Source organism: Eumetopias jubatus, unplaced genomic scaffold, assembly GCF_037043125.1.
Source record: "Eumetopias jubatus isolate StellerSeaLion01/CBP00866 unplaced genomic scaffold, mEumJub1_p1.0 scaffold_15, whole genome shotgun sequence".
NCBI lineage: Eukaryota > Metazoa > Chordata > Mammalia > Carnivora > Otariidae > Eumetopias > Eumetopias jubatus.
The window spans coordinates 80014804-80037967 of NW_028274821.1; the positions used below are offsets into that span (position 1 = coordinate 80014804).

Here is a 23164-nt window from a genome sequence, read left to right on the forward strand (position 1 = left end):
TTTCATTTCGATCATGTATCTGTATCTCTATAGGTTTAATAAGTATCAATGTAAAAATAAATTTAAGCATGAGTTAGGGTTAAGAAATGTAAAGACAAAAGAAGGAAAAAACATTGCTCTAAATAAGGGTCTAGTAATACTCTGACAATGCGCTAGAGTTTGAGTTTGGTTGAAACCAATTTGCCATTCCAAATTTCTTTCATTGTCGCCTCCAAGTTGCTATCCAGCCTTCTGTTGTACATCACTGCTACTCAAAACACACACACACACACACACACACACACACACACACACACACACACACACACACACACACACACACACACCCCTATAGATCTGAGGTCCCTCCCACCTCTTGTTTTCGCAAGTGCTTGGCTGGGCTACTTTTCTCCCGGCTGCCTTCTCACAAATTCCTACTCCTCCCTGAAGACTGAGTTCAATACCCTTTCCTCTAGGATGCCTTCTTAGACTTGTCTTTTCCTCCCATCCTCCCCTCTTCACAATCCTAATGCTAGGGCAAGTTCCCCTCCCCCTCCACAAACAGAGCCCCAAGGGCAGGGCTCAGCCAGGGAACGCAGCACAGATACTGTGCTTTATGTGTCTTTGGTCCGTTTACTCCAAGATATCATGGATTCCTTGAGGGGGAGGATCAAGGGTTCCTCTTCCAATCCCCAAGGGAACGGTGCTGGGCCGGTTGGTGGGAGTCTGGAGATCAGTAAACATTTTTCAAATGAATGAATAAGCTGCAGGTGCTCCCGATCATGGATCCAGTCCCTGCGTCTTCTTTGGCCAAGGTTTGGAGCATGGAGTCTGAGGCTGCAAGGGCTTGTCTCTCTTCTCCAAATTTCCCCAGTCCCAACAGGGGACTTGTGTCAGTCACTCCACCTGAGGGAGGTGTGCAAGCCTGTCCATTTTCAGACCCTGCTCCCGACTCAAGCTGGACAACTGCTCAGCCACGACTGAAGCAAACTAAGGTTTGCAGCTCACGAAGTCAGTTCAGTAATGGCATGGGAGCAAAGAGGTAAAGCACAGCAAAGGTACCAATTTGGGAGCAATAAAGCTATCGTTCTTGGAAGGGGAAGATCAATTTTAAATAATCAACACAAAACATTGTCTTTGAATTGACACCAAGTAGCCCGGGAGATGTTTGCAGTGTATCCTTCCCCATCCCTCTCTGTTCAGGGAGAACTTGAGCAGAAATTTGGATTAAATGAGGGATAAGGGAGGGGGAGGGCACAGGGTATTGGTTCTCACCAGTGACGCCAGCCTCTAAGTGGCTGAAATTGACAACTATAAACCTGAGACATTGTCCCGTTCCCATCTTCTTTCATGCCTACTGGGCATGCTCTAAAAGGGATAAAAAGTTATCTGTTAACCCACCGGGTCCAAACTGGTTGTTAAGGACTCAGGCCGTCTATAGCCGAACCTAGCAATGGTGCCTAAACATCTCACTTCCTAGGGAATTCTGTAGTCAAAGGAGAAACCCACCGGATCTCCCAGATGTCCTGAAGGAATGGAGATTGTTTTTTCTGGAGAGGAGAACTGATTTCCCTTAAATACTGCCTCTCTGCAGCAGGAAGCACAAACTGATTCACCTTCCTAAACGCATTAACTTCTACTCTGGTCTGAGGCCATGTCTTAAAACATGCAAAATCCCTTCCCCTTTGGCCCTGCAGCCAGACTGGGAACCTGACCATGACACTGATGCCTATACTGTAACCATTCCAACTCAGACGCGTAAAAACCAAAAGCTAAGACTATTTATTCTGATATCCTTCTCACTGCCCCTTTTCCTTTTTTTCCCCCAAAATACTTGCTCTTGAGAAGAATTTCTCAACCTCCACACTACTGACATTGTGTGTCAGATGATGCTTTGCTGCAGAAGGCTGGCAGTACATTGCAGGCTATTTAGCAGTGTCCCTGATTCCTGGCCTCGCTCCATTAAACGCCGGTAGCAAACCCCCTCCACAACCAAATGTGACAACCCAGATCCCCCCAGAAATCTCTGAATGTCCCTTTAGAGAGCAAAATCACCCCTGATTGGCAATCACTGCCCCAGGTCAGTGGTTCTCCGGTCCGAACTGGACCAATGAAATCAAAATATCAGAAGAAGGACCCAGGCGTTGGTATTGTTTAAAAGCTTTGCAGGTGACTCTACAGTGCACTGCTTCTTTGCAATGTGGAATCAAGGTCTTAGCTCACTCCTTGACCGTGGCTCCGGCCTCTGTTGAGGTCCCTATCCCTATACAACAGGCGGGAATGCCAAATTCAGGAATAAGAAATAGTAGCTCAGAAATTTAGGAAATGCAAAGGGAGAGAGAGGAAAAAAAAATAAAGAGAAGGCTACTACCTTTGACAGGGAAACTGAGGCTGCTGATTCCTTCCTTCTCAATCATAAACCGGGATAAGGCAGACTTAGACTAAAGTGTTCAAAGTGAAAGCTGGATGCATAGGGGGGCTTCCTCGGCCAAGTGCCAGTTTCCAAGCTAAAGAGGTGTCCCTTTAAGAGTGCTTTGACACAGGCTGGTGTCCAAAGGAGAGACACTAAAAGCCAGGTAGAGCCAGCAATCCTTACACCTGCTCTCCAGAATTCCAATACTTCTGAGAATAAGAGGTTGTGTGGTCAAAGAGATTTGGTCAAGTATTGTTAATGTGTATTTTATATGTGTGTATATATATATATATATATATATATATATACACATACAAAATTTGGGAGGCAATGGTTAATTAAACACACAGGCTCGGGAATCCTCTTGCCTATGCCATATCCCACTCTCCCAGAAACTAGCTCTCCTTCCTTGGACAAGTTCTATAAACAAAGAAAATAATAAAACCTACTGGACAAGATGATGGAAAGGATCAAATCAGTTGGAATAATGTAGGCACAGTGTGTTCATGCTGGACACTTGGTAAGCTTTCAACGTTAGTGATTCACTTATCATCATTGTTACTGTTTACTTGACTATGGGATCTTTTTTGTTGTTGTTCCAGAAAACACCTTTTAACATTGCATTGAACTAGAGTTCTGTGTAATCTACTTTAAGAAATGCCGATTTAGATTGAATTTTCCTACACTAATAGAAATAAAACCCTTGCGCTATGTGACATTAAGATTCCATCTGGAATCTGGAGGCTGGTGGTGTCAAGTTCAACCACAAGCATCCTCAGAGGTGCAGTGGTGGACTTCTCCCTTACTGCCACTTGCCTGTAAGCTCCTTGAAGGCAGTCCAGGCTACCTTGGACTTTATTGGTTCCCCAGGGCACAGCATCTGGCATACCTAGGTACCCAACAGATACTTTCGAATTTCTGGATAAGGACCGCATCTCATTCACCTCGGGGAGACCAACACCCCCCCCCACCCCCACCGCCACATTCATTCAACCAAGTAGCTTTACCACAAAACCTACTGTGGATATTTTTGTGAAATACATCAGGGAACCATTAGAATATCAGATTAGGAGTGAGAGTCATGCAAGTCTGAAATAAATGTGCAAGACAGGCAATCAGACTTGGTTTCCCAAGATTTGATTTACACTCAACTTTCGCGTACTTATTTAGGGCTCAGAGGAAGAGAAGGCACACCATGAGCCACAAACCACTTGCTCAGCAACCTGCAAGGAAAACCACTCAATATGAAACCACCTCTCATGTAACTGCTACATTTTGCAATTACTGATGAGTTCAAAGTCAGGAAAAAATAAACAGAAAATAAAACACAAAAAGGCAGGAAACAACTTTGGACCAAACTGACTTTTTTCTTTTTTTTTTAGTAGCAACTACTAAGAGACCAAAATGACTTCTTTTTTTCTTTTTTTTTTTTTCAGGAGACCAAAATGACTTCTAAATTATCTCGAGAACAAAAGAAATAATTTCTAGTAATGCCATCAGCCATCTGAGATAAAAGGGTAAATTGGGATTTATACAAGTCCTGCAAAATTCCAAGCTCTAAATGTTTGATAGCAATGTTATTTCGCACCACAAGCACACAAGGCATTTCATAGGACCTCCATTTTGCAAATAAGAAGCCAGAGACTCGGAGAGATTGTAACTTGCCCAGGGGCAGAGGGACTTTCTCAGTACTTGATGATAAACCAGGTAACTAAAAACTAGAGAGAGTCATGACAGCATAAGGTAAGAGCTCCCGTTGTAGGGTCTTGGAGACCCGTTTCTGGTTCCCAGCCGAGCCACTTCTCGTGACAATGGACACGTCTTGTGACGTGGACAATTTGCTTAGCCTCCTGGCGCCTATGTTTTCTTATTCATAATATGGGCAATAAGAGCATTTCCCTCCCAGAATGACTGTATTTAATGACTAATGTATGTACGGGCTTAGCAGAAAGTGAAAATCAATGATTTTATTCGAATGATGATTTAGAACCTTAATGAAAAAAATTTGCTGATAGAACATTTAAACTGTACAAAGCATTCTCACGTGAACTTTACCTCATTTGACCTGGTGGGTAGGACAAACAGACATCATTATCCCTTCCTACAGAGGAGCAAACTGAGGACCTGAGCACTTCCTTATCCATTCCTATCCATGGAATGATGATTATGTGCTTACTGATTCTTGTTTTGCTGCTACCCTCCACCCTCAACTCTGGAGTTTGGTGGAGGACAGGGTGGACCCTACTGGTTGTGCGTGTGTGTTCGTGTGTGTGTGTGTGTGTGTGTGTGCATGTGCACTTCATTGTTTTCTTTTGGTCACATCTGTATGACCGAACCATAGCACAGCTCACGGCATATGACTGGTGTTAAATTCTATGAGTGAGAGATCCATAGAACGCATTGGCCCAGATGAGAAAGCCAGAAACTGGCTCCCAAATAAGCAAAGCCTGAGTCTCCAGACTCCCAAGTCCAGTCCTCTCCACTACCCCAGGCAATACCTTCTGAGGAGAGTATTTCATGGAATCATGGAATTTCAGAAAAGGGAGGACCTTAAAGATCACCTTGGCTAACACTCTCATTTTACAGACGACGAAACAGAAGCTCCCAAATTCCATTATCTGGGCCAAAAGCATGCACGAAGGAGGCAGAAGAGGTGGGCCAGCGCCCAGGTTCCCTGACTCCCGAGATCAACGACGCTGGCAGGTGCATGCAGAAAATCGCCCGGCCTCCATGGGTCAGCTCAGACTTAGGCAAGACAGAGCGTGTGCCTCATGCACCTAAACCACTACTTGTACACATCTTATTGCTTGGCTTGTGAAGCAACCCAAGAAAAGGCTTCTGCTGGGATTTTACGGGAAAAACTCCCCTTCTTGCCATTGGTACCGACTCCCGTCCTGAGTCTATGAGCTGAAACCAGTCTCTGTGTGCATATGCATGAGAAAAGAAATGGCCTTAACCCCACGTAAGTGAGGAGAGGAGACCTCCCCTCAGATTCTTTCTGAAGCTCCTAGATCAGCCTGGGGCCCAACATGAGGGCAGGGTGGGGGGAACTTGGCCAAAGCTGGAGGGCTAGGGCACCTCCATAAGGCTGGCTGTCTAGCACAAGCCAGTGTGGCACATTCCTGGAGAAAAGCCTTGCTGTCGTGATGCAAATGTCGAGTGTTTAATGTGCTGGGTCTACATGAGCACACGGAAAGACACACTGGAAATCACCAGAAGACATGCTTTCATGCTTCAACAAAGCAGCATGCGGTGAGGACAAAGTCACTTGACAACCGCCCTCAGGAGCATGTCCTAGTGGCTGTGGCTCTGGTCTGAACCTGACCTGGAGAGGCACACGTGTCTCTGCGTACTTATCTGCATGTGTGTCCATGTGCTGATCAGGATAGGAACCCCACCTGATCTTTGCACGTAGTAGGTTCCAAATCAATGTTGATGGTATTAATGATCTCCCAGTTATATCTACCCTGCACTTTTTTCTTTGTAGCACTTATTTTGTGTGTGTGTGTGTGTGTGTGTGTGTGTGTGTGTGTGTGTGTGTTTAATTAATGTCAGTCTCTCCTAGGAGAGCAGGGACCATGTTTGTTTTACTCATCATTGTATTATCTGCCCCAAACATGGTGCTGGGCCTCTAGCTGGTGCTTCATAATTATTGGAGGATTAAATAAAGGAAGGAAGGAATAACTAGATGACCAGGGGGCCTGACTTCTGGGCCAAACTCCAGCATTTAATTAACCACGTGACCTTGGTTAAATCTTATACTTAATTTTAGAACAAGAAAGCATCCTAGAAATCAGCCTGTTGGATGATGGCACACTTTGCTTTAGCAGTGGGACCCAAAGGCAAGCAAATGGAACATCAGAACACGAAAGCAGAAGAGTGAGACTTTCGATTGTACTGCATAAGTGCTGCGTAAGCCTGGGGGGATCCTGCCTGGTCGCCCCCCCCCCCACACACAGAAGCTTGCCTGTCTTCCCACACTATGGTGGCTTTTATGACTTCTTTCATCGATCCTCGAGATTTCAAAGAGCATAGGTTGAAAACCACTGATGGATATCAAAGCTACCATTTGATGGGTGAGGAAGGTGTGATCCAGGAGAGGGGGGAGTTCGCCTAATGTCACAAGACCCGTGCCCAGAAAGCTGGAGTTAGTATCCAGATGTCCTGACCCCCCAACCTCATTAACAACCTTTCCTTTCTTAGCTCTCTCTAAAACCAACCCCAAATGTTTACAAAAGTGGTTGTGAGGAAAAATGTCTGCAAGAGCCCTTCCAGAGCTCGGGAACACTCTATGTGTAGACACCATGATGGGGGAGCCGGATGGCACAGCGTCTGGAAGGAGGGCTCCAGGGTCAGGCGGGTGCGTGTTTGGACCCCAGCTGCATTCCTTACCACATGGACGAGCTGGGGCCATGCACTCAGCCTCGCCAAGTCCTGGTTTTCCAATCTGTAAAATGCCAAGGCACTGCTCACCTCACAGAGGTTGTTGTGAGGAGTCAGTGACATCCTTTCATGGCCCATCATTAAGTGCTCAGTTAAAGCTACTGGTTCTACTCAAGAGTACCCATGTGAGTCTAGGGGTATTCCAGCAGTCCTCACGAGCATATGTTAATCATCCACCAGGCACCACAGCTCCCTTCTAAAACCCAAGCACAGCCATCACGTTAGAGCATTACTACTCATTTTCAAGCCCGCGTAACCCCAGGGTCTAGCACAGGGGCAGGCTTACAGCAGTTGCTAACAAACATTTGTAAATAATGAATGGATGCCGTCAGCTCTATCATATTCATCGGTGTGGTTATGGATTTATAGTCAGACAGTCCAGGATCCATCATTTTTCAGCTGCATGACTTTATTCAAGCCAGTCATCTTCTGATCTTTAAAAAGGAAATGTGAACCCCAGTCATCCAACTTTAAGGCGTCCTCAGGAGGCCCACATGGAAGCGAAAGCCAACCTGTCAAACCAAGATGTTATCGTTGTCTGACAAAACACAAACAGGGTAAGATACCTGGATCTCTACCACTTGTTCTGTTCCCTCAAATCCTCTAGCTCAGCTTGCATCTTTCCCGGTGCCTGGGACTTCAGATACCGGTGTGTTCTGTTGAGTCATCAGGGAGTGCCCACGTTTGGTTTACATGTGTTCACAAAGAGCAGTGGCTGTATTACGCCAGAAATTATGCCAAGGATCCAAATTTGAAATGAAGTAGATAACTATCGTTCTTAGGTGATTTAGGAATAGTTCTCCCAGGGACTGGTCTTCTGAATCAATAAATATATTTTAAAGGTTTTATCTATTTGACACAGAGAGAGAAAGCACAAGTAGGCAGAGACGCAGGCAGAGGGAGAGGGAGAAGCAGACCCCCCACTGAGCAGGGAGCCCGATGCAGGACTCGATCCCAGGACCCTGGGATCGTGATCTGAGCCGAAGGCAGCTGCTTAACTGACTGAGCCACCCAGGCGCCCCAATAAATATATTTTAAAATTCTGAAATTCTCTTTTGGAAGAAAGACTCCTTATTTTTCACCCCTGCTCTCCTTCCCCCTTTCCTGCACACCCCGTATCCATGCTCCCTTGTGTTCCTGCTTTCTATCATGCCCAGAGGACCTTCCCCCAGTAACTCTCTGATCACTCAGCACCCTTCAAGGCTCATCTGTGAACTCTTTCATAGATGGAAACTTGCAAAACCTCGGCCACTATTCAAAGTAGGATTAGAATATTCAGCATAAAGTCACATCCCCAGTCTACGATGCCAACAAATGTGCAAGGGAGACACACCCATTGTCATCACAAATACACAGAAGTCTTACGACCTAAATGCTTGCCTTCCCAGATGCAGGTCGGGGTCCTTTCCTCCACCATGCTTCCTGGTTTTCCCATTCTAACTAGCCCAGAAGGGTTAAGGGTATGCCCCTTCTTCCTTGACCTTAAGACAAAGACTACACCTCTAGAGAGTTTCTTGCATTCCCCAACTCATTTAAGACCACAACGTTTATTGTGTGCTTCTGATACACGGTAGAACAAAAATCACTTGAGGGATCCAGGAATAAATTGCATATAAGTCCTGTCCTCAACGGGTTTCTAATTGGGTGAGAAACGCAAAGAAGCACTCTAACTTCAGATGGTTTAAAACTAAAGAGATGTAAGTGTAGAGAGCTGTGAGATATCCAAGAGAGGGTGAAAGAGCTGAATGGGGAGAATCTAAAATGGTTTCAAAGAGGAAAAAACTTTGGGCTAAGTCCTTTTTGGGTGAGTGGCATTCCAACAGGTCAAGAACCAAATCAGAAAATGTTGTTCATTGAGGGTCCCTACTTGTTTCCAGATGTGTGAATATTTTTGGGTAAGATGTTGGTATGTTAATAGCATTTGCCAACAACACTACCTATATCTGATGCGGTTGATTAAAAATTCTGTGACTGTGGATGCAGATAAAACAGGGTATGGGGGCGCCTGGGTGGCTCCGTCGGTTAAGCGGCTGCCTTCAGCTCAGGTCATAATCCCAGGGTCCTGGGATCGAGCCCCGCATCAGGCTCCCTGCTCGGCGGGGAGCCTGCTTCTCCCTCTCCCTCTGCCTGCCTCTCTGCCTGCTTGTTCTCTCTCTGTATCTCTCTGCCAAATAAATAAATAAAATCTTAAAAAAAAAAAAGGGTATGAACTCGAGGCCTATCACGTACTGCCTGTGGAACTTCAGGCAAATCGTTTGACCTAGCTGCGGATCAGTGACTTCGTGCATAAAATGGAGAGAAGAGATAGAATCTACCTCCGATGACTAATGCAAAGGCTCAAATGAGATAGTGTATGCCTCGATGACTAATGCAAAGGCTCAAATGAGATAGTGTATGCCAAGTAGTAAGCACCATCCATGCCTGGCACACAGTCAGCATGCATTAAATGTTAGCTATTCGCTCTTGTCCTTGTCATTGTTCATCTCTTGTGCAAAGTACAAAAACAAGGTGAAACAACAAGTAACAGCCTGCTGAAGGCTCATGATCCCTCGGCCCAGACGTTCCTCCATACAACGAGGCCCATACCCACACCTGACCTCAAAGAGCCCTCTATGAATGAAAGGCACGGAAGGCGAGGACAAGCTCAACCCAGGTCTTACCTGTATATTTTATATCTGGTTGTAAATCCTTGACGGTGTCTTTCCACAAAGGATAGGTAGCTCCTGGAGTGGTGGAAAGGCCCCCTGTCTGAAATAAGCCAATCAAATTCCTTGGAGACATGTTGGTCTGTCCCAGCTGGTTCCTGGTGGGAGGGCTGCACTGAGATACGGCCCCATACAAACAGGAAGTAGAGGAGCTCAACAAACCTCCAGTTCATGCTTTTCTGCCGGCCTTTTTCCTCTCATTCTTGCTCCATTCTGTGGAGTCCTGAGGAGAAAGAAAAAAAAGAGAGAGAGAGAGAGAGAGAGAGAGAGAGAAAGGACGAGAAAGAAAGGGAGACAGGAAAGAGAGAGAAAAAAAATAAACAAAATAAAAGGAAGAGAAAGACACAGAAAAAAATGCTGTTAACATATCTTCATAATATTACATCAGTCTAGTGTGTTAAGATTTATGAAAACCAGGATCATTTCTGGTGAAGAGCATGGCTTCTCCAGAGATATGGGCTCACGTTCCTGCTTTGCCAATCAACGTGTTGCATGAGCATGGACCAATGCTTAGCCTCATAGGGATGCAGCCCCCTCATGTGCAGAACAGAGGATGGACTTCGATCCCTCTACCTTGGCACTTGTCACATCATACATGTTTCAGGCAAATGTGTTTGAAGAATGAATGAAATGAATGGAGGCAGATCCTGAGTCCCATATGACCAGTAAGGGATGTGGAGACAGGTGCACTTGTGACCAGAGAATTCACCGTTGAGGATTCCGAGCCTCGAGGTTCCCTGGTGTTCAGAAGGGAAACTAAAGGCCAAGGGATCAGGTAGCGTCTTGCTCACCTCTTCTTTTGTGCAGGGTTGGTATCATAGCACCCTGGTGCCGTGCTGGAGAAATATTTAAGACTAAGGGAGAGCTGGGGTGGAGGCTTTTTGTGGGGAGGAGAGAAGAGAGACCATGGGACATGCTTAGCCTTTGGACACTTACAGGTTTGTATTCTCTCCTCATTTTCTACTTATTAGCTTAGCGAATTCCTTATGCCCCCGACCGCGCTTATTCTAGAAGAGCTTATCTTTTTTTTTTTTTTAAAGATTTTATTTATTTATTTGACAGAGAGAGATACAGCGAGAGAGGGAACACAAGCAGGGGGAGCGGGAGAGGGAGAAGCAGGCTTCCCGCTGAGCAGGGAGCCCGATGCAGGGCTCGATCCCAGGACCCTGGGATCACGACCTGAGCCGAAGGCAGTCACTTAACGACTGAGCCACCCAGGCGCCCCTCTAGAAGAGCTTACCTTACTCAACATGGAAAGGCAGCTTTGAATCCAGATTCCATGAATTATAAACAGTATCATTTCAGGCAAGTCACTGAACAGCCCCATGTCTCCCTTCCCCCGTCCATAAAACATGGTGGGCGTTAGCACCTCGTGTGAGAACGGACTGACATGATTTATGTAAAATGTCCCACCCGCTGCTTGCCATTTATTAAGTGCTCAATAAACGGCATCAATGATGACGAGGCTAGTGACAACGATGCACGCTGACACTGTTCCTGCCCACTAAGTCCCTGCTGGGAGTGTCCCTGCGCACAGTCACCACCACCCTGACCAAGTCCTATTTATTTTCCAGTAGCCAGCGGAGCTCAGGCCCTCAAAAGTCATTTCCTGTTTCTATTTCCCTCCATAAGTGTTAGTTGGGGGCGCAGGGGCGGCTCGGCCGGTTAAGCATTTGCCTCGGGCTTAGATCGTGATCCCAGGGTCCTGGGTTTGAGCCCCGTGTAAGGCTCCCTGCTCGGTGGGGAGTCTGCTTCTCCTCCTCCCCTTACCCCCCCTTCAAATAAATAAATAAAATCTTTTTAAAAAAGTGTTAGTTGTTCCTTTCTCATAGCTCTGATTGTTCATTCTGTGCAACTGTATGTTAGTCCTTAGTATCTTTTCTTATACTTGTTTCTGGGTCTGCTTTCCTCTTTGGCTTCAACCGGCAAGAACCTCTGAAAGCAGTCTCTACACATGGCTACAGCTGTGTGACTCAGGACAATCGCGTCCTCTCTCCAGATCTCAGAGTTTTAGGTCTCCCGTTTAAAAACGGCGAGGACACATTTTGTTAAGTGGAAAACCACATATAAACATGAAGATATGGGACACCTTAGTTGTCTACTCTCCCAGCTAAAAATGGGAAGAAAGCAAAGCTAAGAAAGAGAAAAAAACAAAAAGACAGAGATGTGAATTTCCTCCCCAACGGGCTCTTTCCCTCTGTGGTCCGATTGCACCATTTTATTATGGGGAGCTGCAGAGATCTGCTTGGCACGGCAAACCCCAGCTGTCAGGGGCAAAGGACAGAGGCATGTGAGCCGAGGAGTGGGGTGGCGGAAGCGGTGGCCTGAAGTTTTCTTCAGAGCCTAAAACGAAGCCGTCCATGTTGAGTGCAGAACTATATAGCAACTAGAGCTGCCAACCTTCTGCCGGAGCCCACCTGAGTGGCAAGCAGGGGGTGGAGGGGATTGTTCGGAGATCCTGGTGAGGGGCTACAACACACTGACAGTGCAGTGTGCCGCCCATTCAGCCTTCTCCACTGCTTCGGCTGTGAGTGGGTGCAGGGTGGGAGCGAAGGAGAGAGTGCTTGGCTGGAAGGCCATCTGCAAGCAAACAGGATGCAGAGCATTGCAGCTTGCAAACGGGGAAATGAGCCTATCCATGGAACAGCAACGCGTGCACACGTGTGTGTGTGTGTGTGTGTGTGTGTGTGTGTGTGTGTGTGTGTAAGAGAGTGAGCTCTCAGCCCACAGTCCTAGAATTAGCCAACATTTGAACTATCTAATCCCCTTTTCCCAAGGGGCAGCCCAGTTGCCTCCCCAAGGGACATCTTTGAGTGTCATGATGGAGGGGGTGCTGCTGGCTTCTAGTGGGTAGCGGTCTGGGATGCTGCTCAACATCCTGCAATGCCCAGGATGCCTCCACCACAAAGAACCCTAGACCCAAATGTCAACTATGCAAAGGTTAAACCCTGGCTAACCCAACTCTTTCGTCAAGGTCATGACTGGGCCAGGCGCCTGTCTTCCAGCTCCTGGCCGTCATTCTGTCTCGTCAGGGCAGCGGGGGGAGTGGGTCCATGTGGCTGTGTTTGAGCCTTCTCTGCCGCTGGGGCTTGTGAGACAATCTACATTCCAGCAAGTGGGGATGAGTGCTTCGTGGAAGAAGTCTGAACATATCTCTGTTGATTTAGCAAATCATGATAATGCAGAGAACAAAAACGAAATTGAAAATGAAAATTGCTAAAGGTGCATTTTAATAGACATGGATATTTTGCAGGGCAAGAACAAGGACCGGGATGCATGTTACTGAAATGTCCTATCATGAAGACACTAGGACTCCCATTCTGTAAACAGGCCCATAATAACACCAACTGTACCGGAGACTCAGGATGATAGAAGGGACCCATGATTGATATGTACGGAGCATCTACTGTGTGTTCGGGTCTAAAAAAAAGTTTGTTCTCTTGGTAGTAGCCAAAGCACCCAGAACAGACTGGATGTTAATAATGGTTTCTTCACGAGGTCCGGACAGCTACCCATTTAAGAGATGAGCACTTTGGGGCTTGGAGACACAGAGCGACTTTCCTAAGCTCCTAACTCCTGAGTGTTAGATTCAAGATTCTAACCCATGTCTATCCTTTTATAAAGTCTGTATAGTTTCCACTACATTCCCCAGGCTCACCCCACACCCGCTGCAATTAGGTCCCGCCCTCCAGAGAGTCAACATATGGTGGGAGGGTCACACCCATGCAAGTGGAATTCTGATATGAAATATGCTGTCGTGAGAACAACAGCAATAAAAGACAAACATCCAGTCAAGGAATAGAGGCCACAGGTTTTGTTTTCAACAAAAAGACCTGGAAGGATCCTATAGAATAGGTGGTATTTGAGCAGGTCCTTAAATAGCATGGGAGGTTTTATTAAGCTGAGATGGGAGAAAAGGAAATTCTAGCAGAGCAGGTAGCGTCCGACAAGTCTTGGGGGTGGGAGAGAGCAGGTGGATGGGTGGGTGCCAATGGAAGCACATAGGGCCGCGGGGGCTTTCGTGAGAATAAAGCCCATGAGGCTTTATCCCTCTGTCTCTCTCTGTCTCTCTTCTCTGTGTGTCTCTCCTCCCTCCCAACCCCTGAGGTCCTCGTCAAGAAAGAACTGTGTATTTCAGCTTTGTGCTGTACAGTAAGGGCAAAGAACTGTGGATGTTCAGTAAATTCATTCATTCAGCCATTAACATATTTAGCTGGAAATTAAATCATGAACAGAGCAGTGAGGGCCCTCAGGGAACTTAATTTCCATTGGGTTGGGGCAAGGAACCCAACAAGCAGTACCCATATTTACGATGGTGAGGAGTACTCTAAAGAAAATCATGATGGGATTGACAGTGTGGCTATTCAGGAAAATCTCCCCTGATCAAGTGGTTTTGGAGCAGAGACCTGAAGGAAAGGAAGGAGCGAGGGGTGCGGATGCCTCTGAGCAAAGGAAATGTCTGTGGAAGGAAGGGAATGAGGGAGGGTTAGCACTGGTTGACCTTTGGATGTGGTCGGAGGCCACGCTGTAGCGGGGGCTCCTGCCGTTCGGTTGTGGTGAGTCAGTTGGAGGAAGGAATCCCACAATCACTGAGCACTGTCTGTCTGTATGCCAGGAACCCAGAGTGGCTCTGCACACGTGCCCTCGCGGCAACACAGTAACAAGTCACGGTCCCTGCCTGACACGCGGGGGGAGGGGAACCTGAGCTTTGGGAAAGGTAAGTCAGTGGCCCCACACCACAAAGCCGGCAAATGGCAGAGCTAGAACTGACAGCCACGCTGGCCCATTTGGGAACCACTGACCACACGTGGCTCTGAAGCGTCTGCAGTCCAAATCTCGAGTCCAAATGTAGATGTGCTTTAAGTATATACTACCCACTCCCTGGATTTCGAGACTCAGCAGGAATAAAAAAAGGTAAAATATCTCATATATATATTTATATCGGTTACATGTTGATATATTACTATTTTGGCTGTAGTAGGGTAAATAAGATGTATTATGAGAATTTCTTTCACCTGTTTCTTTTTAATTGTTTGAATGTGGCTGCTAAAACTACTTTTTTAAAAAGATTTTATTTATTTATTTGACAGAAAGAGAGCAGGAGAGTACAGGCGGGGGGAGGGGCAGAGGGAGAAGGAGAAGCACACTCTCCACTGAGCAGGGAGCCCGATGTGGGACTCGATCCCAGGACTCACGGGATCATGACCTGAGCCCAAGGCAGATGCTTAGCTGACTGAGCCACCCGGGCACCCCACGCTAAAACTTTAAAATTGCACACATGGACGGTATTGTCCTTTGATTGGACAGTGCGGAGCTAGAATGAGACTTTTCTGCTTTATGACACTGCCCTGGAAGGTCACTCATCGATCCCCACATTTTTATCAACATTGGGAGAATCCAATTCTCTCTCCCCTACAACTGTTCGGTTGAGCCACTGTGCACTTGCCTACTCTGCCAAAATCAATAAACAAATAGACAATAAATACATTATAAATGAAAACTCCCGTGCTCAAGGGCAACAGCTCCCAATCCTCTAAGCTAGAGACAGCCCTGGACATCTACTACCAGGCATTTGAGGACTGCTGGTTTTCCAATATTCATAAAGGGAACTTCCTGCCACTGGGGTTTAGAGCCTATGAAAGAGAGGCTGGTTCTATTCCAAGCACTGCCCTTGACCTCCTGTGACCTCGAGTGAGTCACAGGCTTGCCGCTGTTAGGTGCCCTGGTGGATGGGGAGCTGCTGATGGCGGCTGTGGCCTGGAGAGCACGTGGGCCCTTAGCTGAACTGTGCTATATATAAGCCTGCAGTGTTATTAAGGGAATCGGGTTCATCCCACACAGAGCACACACTCTAACCATTGGCATTGTAAATTATTTACATCTGAGGAGTACATGCAAGACAAAGAGTCAGAGAAGGGTCTTCCAGCAGCAGGGTCACTAAGCTCCTCCCCTGGAGCCCTCTTCTTGGATTGCTGGGCCATCGCCCACATCCTGGGCCAGAGGGTGGAAGGAAGAACCCCCTCGGTCCCCCATCCTTCCGTGCCCTGAAGCTGATTGCCTGATCTGGGGTCACCCACGGTGCCTGCCTCTTAAGCCTGCGGCAACCTGATAGGCTCATCCAGGCTTCAACTTCTACACCTGGATCTCTGGGATACACTTCTCACCAGATAGCCATCTACGACGCTGGGTGACCATAAGCACACAAAAAGTCCCCTCAGTGCCTCAGTTTCCCCATCTGTAAAATGTGGGCAATATCAGAAGGATCAGTATCTCTTAGGGATCAGATAAGGATTAAATGGAATTTTATTTTTTATTTTTATTTTTTAAATACTTTATTTTTTTTTTTTTATTTGAGAAGAGTGAGCAAAAGAGAGAGAGAAAGGGAGAGGGAGAGGGAGAAGCAGACTCCCCACTGAGCAGGGAGCCTGACGTGGGGCTCAATCCCGGGACTCTGAGATCATCACCTGAGCTGAAGGCAGACCCTTAACCAACTGAGCCACCCAGGCACCCTAAATGGGATTTTAAATGCAACTATTTTGATCTCAGTTTCAGTTGAAGCCCAAATTAGAAATACGATATTCTAGAGAGAGGTATATGCCCACTCTACAGGACTTAAAAAAAGATAGCTAAAATACACCTTTTGAGATTCTTAACCCACAGGATGGCATAAAGAGTTGGATGCTGGGATCAGGAGCGGAGGCTGAGCGAGAAGTGACTTCGTGCTGTGAATGCTCCCACCCACCCCCAACAGGGGGAGAGTTAGGGGGTTAGCCTTGCACCTCAGGCTTCAACAAGATCACTCAAAGAACACGATCAATGTTCCCAGGAGCTCTGAGGGGGCAGGGTATGGCTGATCGATGTCTAACTTACACCAGAGAAATCTGAAAAAAGAATTCTAAAAAGGAAACCCTAAAGAGGGATAGGCTAAAACCTGGTGGCAGAGTAGAGGCTGCAATTTAAGAAGTCACCACTTAGCTCATTCCTAAAAGGAATGTGTTCCCCATGGATCTGAGGTGAGAGGCATGCAAAAGAAAGCCAGGAGAGGCTGCCCTAGATCCCACCTGGAGGGAAAGGGCATCTCAGGGAAAGGAAACTAGAATCACACTGCCATTTACCAAGGGTCCCCTACTGGTCAGTAAGCAGCTGAAAAGAGATGCATTTTCCTTCATCAAAGGAATCACAAGTAAGGGATCCCAGAGAAGAAGGGAAGCTTCAGATATTCCCCAAAATGTTACATGGGAAAAACATTAGCACTAAACCTGCTAAGCCCTGGGAACACTGATGCTAAGTCTTCCAAAAAGCACTAGTCGAGGAAGACGTGCTCTCTCCTTGTCTGTCCGTTCTTGACCAAACCCTGCATCCTGATGAAGACATGAACAAGGTTAGCAAGATTGAGGAGACAGAGCAAAATCATAAGCCACAGAAAGACAGGAGAGCCTGGGGGAAGAGTGATGTCTCCACCTTAAGTAAAATTTACTTTATTTGTTGTAATATACTGACCTAGACACGTCAAATACTGAACCAAAACCGTATATGAGGGAAAGAGGTGAACATAGCTTGAAAAAATCATGGACTTGCCTTGACTTCCATCCAAATGTCAGGAAAGACCTGATTAGAGAGTAAGTTTAAACAGTGGAAGGCAAGAATCAAACTTTGTCTGTTCCTTTTTCTGATTTTACTCTATGAATCCTGTTTGATCAAAGTAAAGATTTCATGCATCAAAACACTTCACTCAATGCCCAGCTCCACGTAAAAGTCCAATGAAGTCCAATTAGAATTGCCTAATCAGGGCACACGAGGCTAGAAAGAATACTAGAACTTCTGGTGTACATGTTTATTACCTATTTTCAATACTCAGACCAAATAGGAGACCGTCACAAGTCACCAAGTGTACTGAAGTGAAGAGCAGGAGCCTGACAGCATGGAGAAGCTGGGTTTTATCTTTCCTTCACTTTCAATGCATTGTGATGCCTTGGCGTTTATCTTTGCCTCGTGGTAGGGAGTTTAAAATTGCATGATATTTAACTAAACCAGCTCTCACAAAATGGTCACGTGGCTTAAAAGGAAATGATGGATTTACTATAATCATAATTTAAGCCAATGGAAACAAGAAAATGGTGGAAGACCAGCCACATTACATTGCTAAAGCAAAACACTGAGGATCTAATCAGGTTTGTCTGGAATTGGCCAAAATGATCCAAGATGGTCAAGAGGACTAGCGACACTATGGATTTATATCCACTAATATTAATGCTGACCCTTGCTCTCAGTGGACATCATGCAGCAGCGAATTGTGACATTAACCAACGAAGATAACATGCATAAGTAATTCATATACATACGTTCATAGGGAAGCATTTAGTCAACAATTTTAACTGGTAGGTGTGTGATTATAAAAAAGATCGGAAAACCACTGGAAAAAGTGTTCATTATAATTTGTGTATTTTATATTATTATTTTCAACCCCATAATCACAATCTCTAGGAGATACTGTAGGCTTCTCAAACTCAAAGTATCCCAGACTAACGCCATCCCTTTCTCTTGGTATTCCCCATTCGGTGAACCACACAATCTCCCACATCATTCCTGTGAGAGGTCTGAGACTGTTCCGGAAGTCTGCTTCCACTCCATTCAAGCACATCCACCACCAGCACCACCATCTCCACAGCCTGCTTATTTCTTTTCATATCCAGCCATTTCTTTTTGACAACTCTGTCCTTCTCCTGTCTTCTCTGTGAACCTGACTGTGATCCTGCACATCTTCCTCTTCTCTCTCTCCCCCTTGCACACTTTACCTGAGAAATAATCTATTTTTGTAGCCCATCTCCTCTTGTTATCTATCATTCAAAACACGGCTCTCTCTCACTTGGACTATGACAATCATCTTCCTACTGGTCTTCCTGCTTCATGTATCTCTGCCACCTCCAGCCTAAGCACCACTGTGGTTGCCGGATGCATTTTTCCAAAGACAGATATGACCATGACACTCCTCCCCTCATTAAACAACTCAGTAGTTCCTATGGGTCGCCTTACCCCTTAGTCTTGCATTTAGCTATGTTTACGAGCTGGATCTTGTACACACTCGCTGTTTCCTGCTTCTACTTTTTCACATCCCACCCTCAATTTATCCAGTTCTCTAGATTCTCTCCCCAACGCACTGACGGGACACACTATAAACTTTGATGCCACATGCTGCTCATGCTGTTCCCTCTTCTTGTGCCGTCCAGCCCCATTTCCCAATTTTGCAATAGGCTGTTCATGTTTCACATTATATTTTAAGTGAATCAGTAAGGTGGGTGAAAGACCACTGTGCACTATGCTATGCTAGATACCACGCCAGACTCTTTCTCTTGCCCCATGACATTCCACCCATTGAACAATCCTACGAAATAGACAGCCTTTAGTGGATCATCTGTTTTGTAGACGATACAACTGAGACTCTAAAAAAAAAAAACTGGTTATTTTTCCAATGTCACATTATTTTAAAGTGACAGAATTAAACTTCAACCCAAGCCAATTCTCAGTTCTATGACTCAGTGCTCGAACACACCAAAGAAACTACATCATCCTCAAGTTGTGGTTTCCCTGTTTTGACAATCATGAGCTACCACAAATTAACTGTGAAGAAGTTAATGGAGAGAATGGCTGACAAGTTAAATGGAGCTGTGAAACTTACGGAAATGGTGAATCTAGGGAAGGCCATGGCACTCTGAAAGAAAACTGAAATAGGCGGACTAATTATTTGTGTGATTTTTGAAAGGATCCAGAAAACTCTTTTTTTTCTGTTGTTTGTAATTAACAATATAAGTATGCATAGTACCCTTCCTTCATAAATATTTCATTCGGAGCCACATTTAGGAATATGATCTAAATTCAGGGAAATTGCCTTTGAAGTGCTCCTTCAAAATTATCAGCAGTCTCTATGGGAGATCTTTCAAAAAGGAAAGTGAAATGAACATTTCTAGAATGTCCTTTTCTGGGCCAGTTTGGTAAAATTCAATAAATACTTGTTGAGTGTCCCTACTCTTTTAACTAGCTCTCAGAGTCCAGAGTAGGAGATGGACAAAGAAACATGTATTGCATATAATGTAACAGGGCAAAGATGGGGTGTACCCAGTGTTCTGGAGCATGGAGACCCCAGTGAGGGTGTCCAAGAGATGCTCCCTGGAGATGACATCCAAGCGAGGCCTTAGGTGCTAAAGAGGCATGTGTGAGGTGACCAATGCGGGCTCGATATTTCAGGCCAGGAGAGAAACCTGTGAAAGGAATGAAGGAGTGCGGTGTGAATATAAGATCTAAGACATTTCAAAGCCACTGCCGTGGGAATTTTGAAGAAGGGAGTGGCAGGAAATGAAGCAAGGAGCTAAATGGGGTCACATGCTTTATAGTCATAGCTTTACACACGAGTGGTAGCTTCCTAAAGACATAGATTCTTCCCCCCTCTCCCCAGTGTATACCCAATCATAGGGTAGGCACTAAATCAGCATTTATTCAATGAATGAACTCAACAAATCAAGACGTGGGATTAGACCTCTGGGACCACAGGGAACCACTGAAAGCTTTTAAACAGAAGGGTTCTATGTTAGAGTTTCATTTTAGATGGATTAGTCCAAATGTAGGGGTAGTGAATGGATTTAAGGAGGGACACAAATAAAAATGAGGAGGTCATTGGTGTAGTCTAGGCTAGATAGGGTCTGAAAAAGATATCTCATATCTGACAGACAGAAAGTTTAAAAGAATTGAGGGACAAAATGAGCAAGATTTGGCGACTCTCTGGTTGGGTGGGGTGGGGAAAGAAAGATGTCTGTGATGACTCCTAAGTCTGCTTTGATGATCAGACTGATGACGATGTCATGCATGATAATAAACAACAATGAAAAGGGAATGTCCTTTCACGGGATAAGTTCCCTCTTGAACTGTTGAGTTTGAGGTGTCTGTTGAACATTCAAGTCAGAACTGGACTCTAGAATCCTCGAGTCCAAATCAACAGAGAGGCCAGGGCTAGGAGTAGACATTTGTAAATCGGTGTGAACTGGTGGTGGTTAGAGCTCTGGAAATGGATGAGAACTCTTGTGTGAGACTCCTGTGTGAGTGGTGGGAAGCACGCACAGAGCAATGCACATATTTAGGCAGGATGAGAAAGAAAAGAACCCCATGAAGTAGAATAAGAAGGGACTGTAAGAGGAGGAGGAAAACAAGAATTGTGAGAGAATATTGTCTACAAAGCCAAAGGAGCAGAAAGTTTAAGAGAAGCGTCCAACAAGACAAGGACTCAAAATGCCTACTGGAGTTAAGAATACTAACTAAGGTGGTGACAGTTTTCAATGCTTTGATGGGAACTGAGTATTCACTGAAAGAGATTAAGGTGTGAATGGGACATGAATACACAGAGGCAGAGAGTGTAGAGCCCTTGGCAAAGAAAGGAAGATCAAATAATCATTAACCAAGGCTCCTTTTCTCTCCACCAGAGAAGGAAGTGAACAGTCAGTGGAGGATTTTGTTTTTTCTTCATAGGATGAGGATATTTGTAAACGCTGAGGACAGATACAGAATTAAAGAAAAATAGAAAAATACGAGAGAGAAAAGAAATTAGTACTGATTGAAAGAACAGCATGGGGTTCTGGCATTGGGATAGAATGCCAGCTTCTGTACCAGCCACTGGGGAATCAAAGAAAAATAAGAAAGTGTCCACGGCTTTAGGGAGCCATAAAGTGGTAAGGGAGAGAACTCCGTATACTCCAAATTGCAAAACAATGGATTGAGTTTTATCAGAGACCTCAAGAAAGTGTTGTTGGAACAAGTAAAAAGTAACTCACACAGAGCCTGTTCAAGAAGACTTCTCAGGGACGCTGAGATTTTACTAAGCCTCTAATGATTCAGGTAGTGATGGTTCGGCAGAAGGGGGGCGGGGAAGGGACTGAAGAGAAGGCATTTCAGATGGTAGGACCAGTGTGAGCAAAAGGCACAGAATCACACAAACCCACCTACTTACTGTGTGCAAATCACTAAACCAGATGCTGCCTGGGAAGCAGAGACGAGTAAGGAAAGGTTGCTGGCCCTACAGAAGCCTACGGAAAACTCTGGGGTTAAGAAGGAATGCCAAAGATAGGGGCTGGCACAACGCAGATGCTCAAAATATAATTGTTCAATAAATAAACAGTGTTCTGCTGAGTTAATGGCTCTGAATTCTTCCCTGTGGCTCATCTATTCTTAACATTCAGTGGAGCCAATACATAAAACACCTAAGTTCCCATCGGAACCTGAATTTCAACATTTACTCATCAAAAGCTCTGACCCTTGGGTTGATGTGTCCATCAGGTCACTAATGAAAACAGCTGAAAGGTTCCTGGTGGATCCATTTGGATAGAAGCTCCTTGGGCTCGGCTAGTTCTCGTGCAATGGCTTCATTGCTTCCCACCGGGCTTTGTAAGCGATGAACCCAAAGAACTGTTACAGTTACAACTTCTGCTTGTCCAGGATAGTCATGGAACCCAAGGAGGAAGTCAGGGGACACAACATCTGAGTGTTTAAGTAGGTGCTGGGTGGTCCATCAGAGATTTTAAAAAATGTGGTCGGTTTGGAGACTGTACACATCCTCTCTCACTTCTCTCTCTTAAGGCTCTTCTCATTCCACCCCGGCAGGCCAGCACGATCCATGCTGCAAAGGGATTGGGCTCTCACTTGATCTCAGAGCTACCTTAATATATAGAGGGCAGAGATTTATACCTCTCCTTCCAGAGATGAGAAAAGTAACGTTCAGCAAGGTAGCACCCATAAATTCGTTTAACAAGGCACAAAATTCACTGAGTCCTCAAAACATTCCCATGTAATGCGAGAGAAAACACAGAGGCCAGAAAGGTTCGGTAATTTCTCCATGGTCTCACAGCCAGTGGGTTATTTTGTTTTGCTTCTTTCTGTTTGTTTTTTTTACCTTAATCCAGAATAAGTTTGGTTTCCTACTGCTGGCCACACACAAGGCCCTACCAGAGGACAGCAATTTTCTCAACACACATGTGCATTTTTAATAAATGTTCCAGGTCAATACCACATACACTAAAGTGGAAGATCCACCGTCCTGGCAGAAGAGGCAGATGGGCAGGGTCATTTGAGGCCATCGCTTAATTCCAGGAAATGCCTTACTGATGTTGAAAAGTCAAGTAGCACCATGAGCGATAACCAGGGTTCTTCCCACTGTCCTTCAAATTTCCAACAAAAATCATCGCGCTGTCTGAATCTGCAGGGCTCATCTAGCCCCAACTGTGTGGTTTCAAGAAACCTTCCCCACCTCTCTGAGCATGGCTTCCCATCTACGTTGCTCGATTTGGGAACTCTGGATTTAATCATTCTCGCCACCATTTTTGAGTCCTGACTCTACTAATGATTGTGATGAAAATGGTTTATGAACATTTAGTGAATGAGAGGAGCAGTGTCAGGAAATTTCCAAACATTATTTCAGTGGATGGCTGGCCCCAAATCATCACCCCTCTCTAGAACCAGTCACTTTCTTGTGTAGTTTTCCAGCTGTTCTACTAAAGAGGTGGAGTCTGTTCTACTAAAGAGGTGGAGTCTGTTCCCCATTCCTTGAATTTGGGCTCCTCCTCAGAACCCCCTTTGGTCACTAGCA

At 45.5% G+C, this 23164-nt stretch overlaps 1 protein-coding gene across 1 annotated transcript in view; it reads right to left on the reverse strand.

Moving 5' to 3' along the window:
- Positions 1–9713, reverse strand: part of BRINP1 (BMP/retinoic acid inducible neural specific 1) — a 122160-nt gene extending 112447 nt beyond the window's left edge. The window contains exon 1 of the mRNA XM_028107894.2: positions 9496–9713. Within this exon, the coding sequence (XP_027963695.1) occupies positions 9496–9713 (218 nt within the window). The remainder of the gene's footprint in view (positions 1–9495) is intronic.
- Between the last annotated feature and the right edge of the window lie 13451 nt (positions 9714–23164).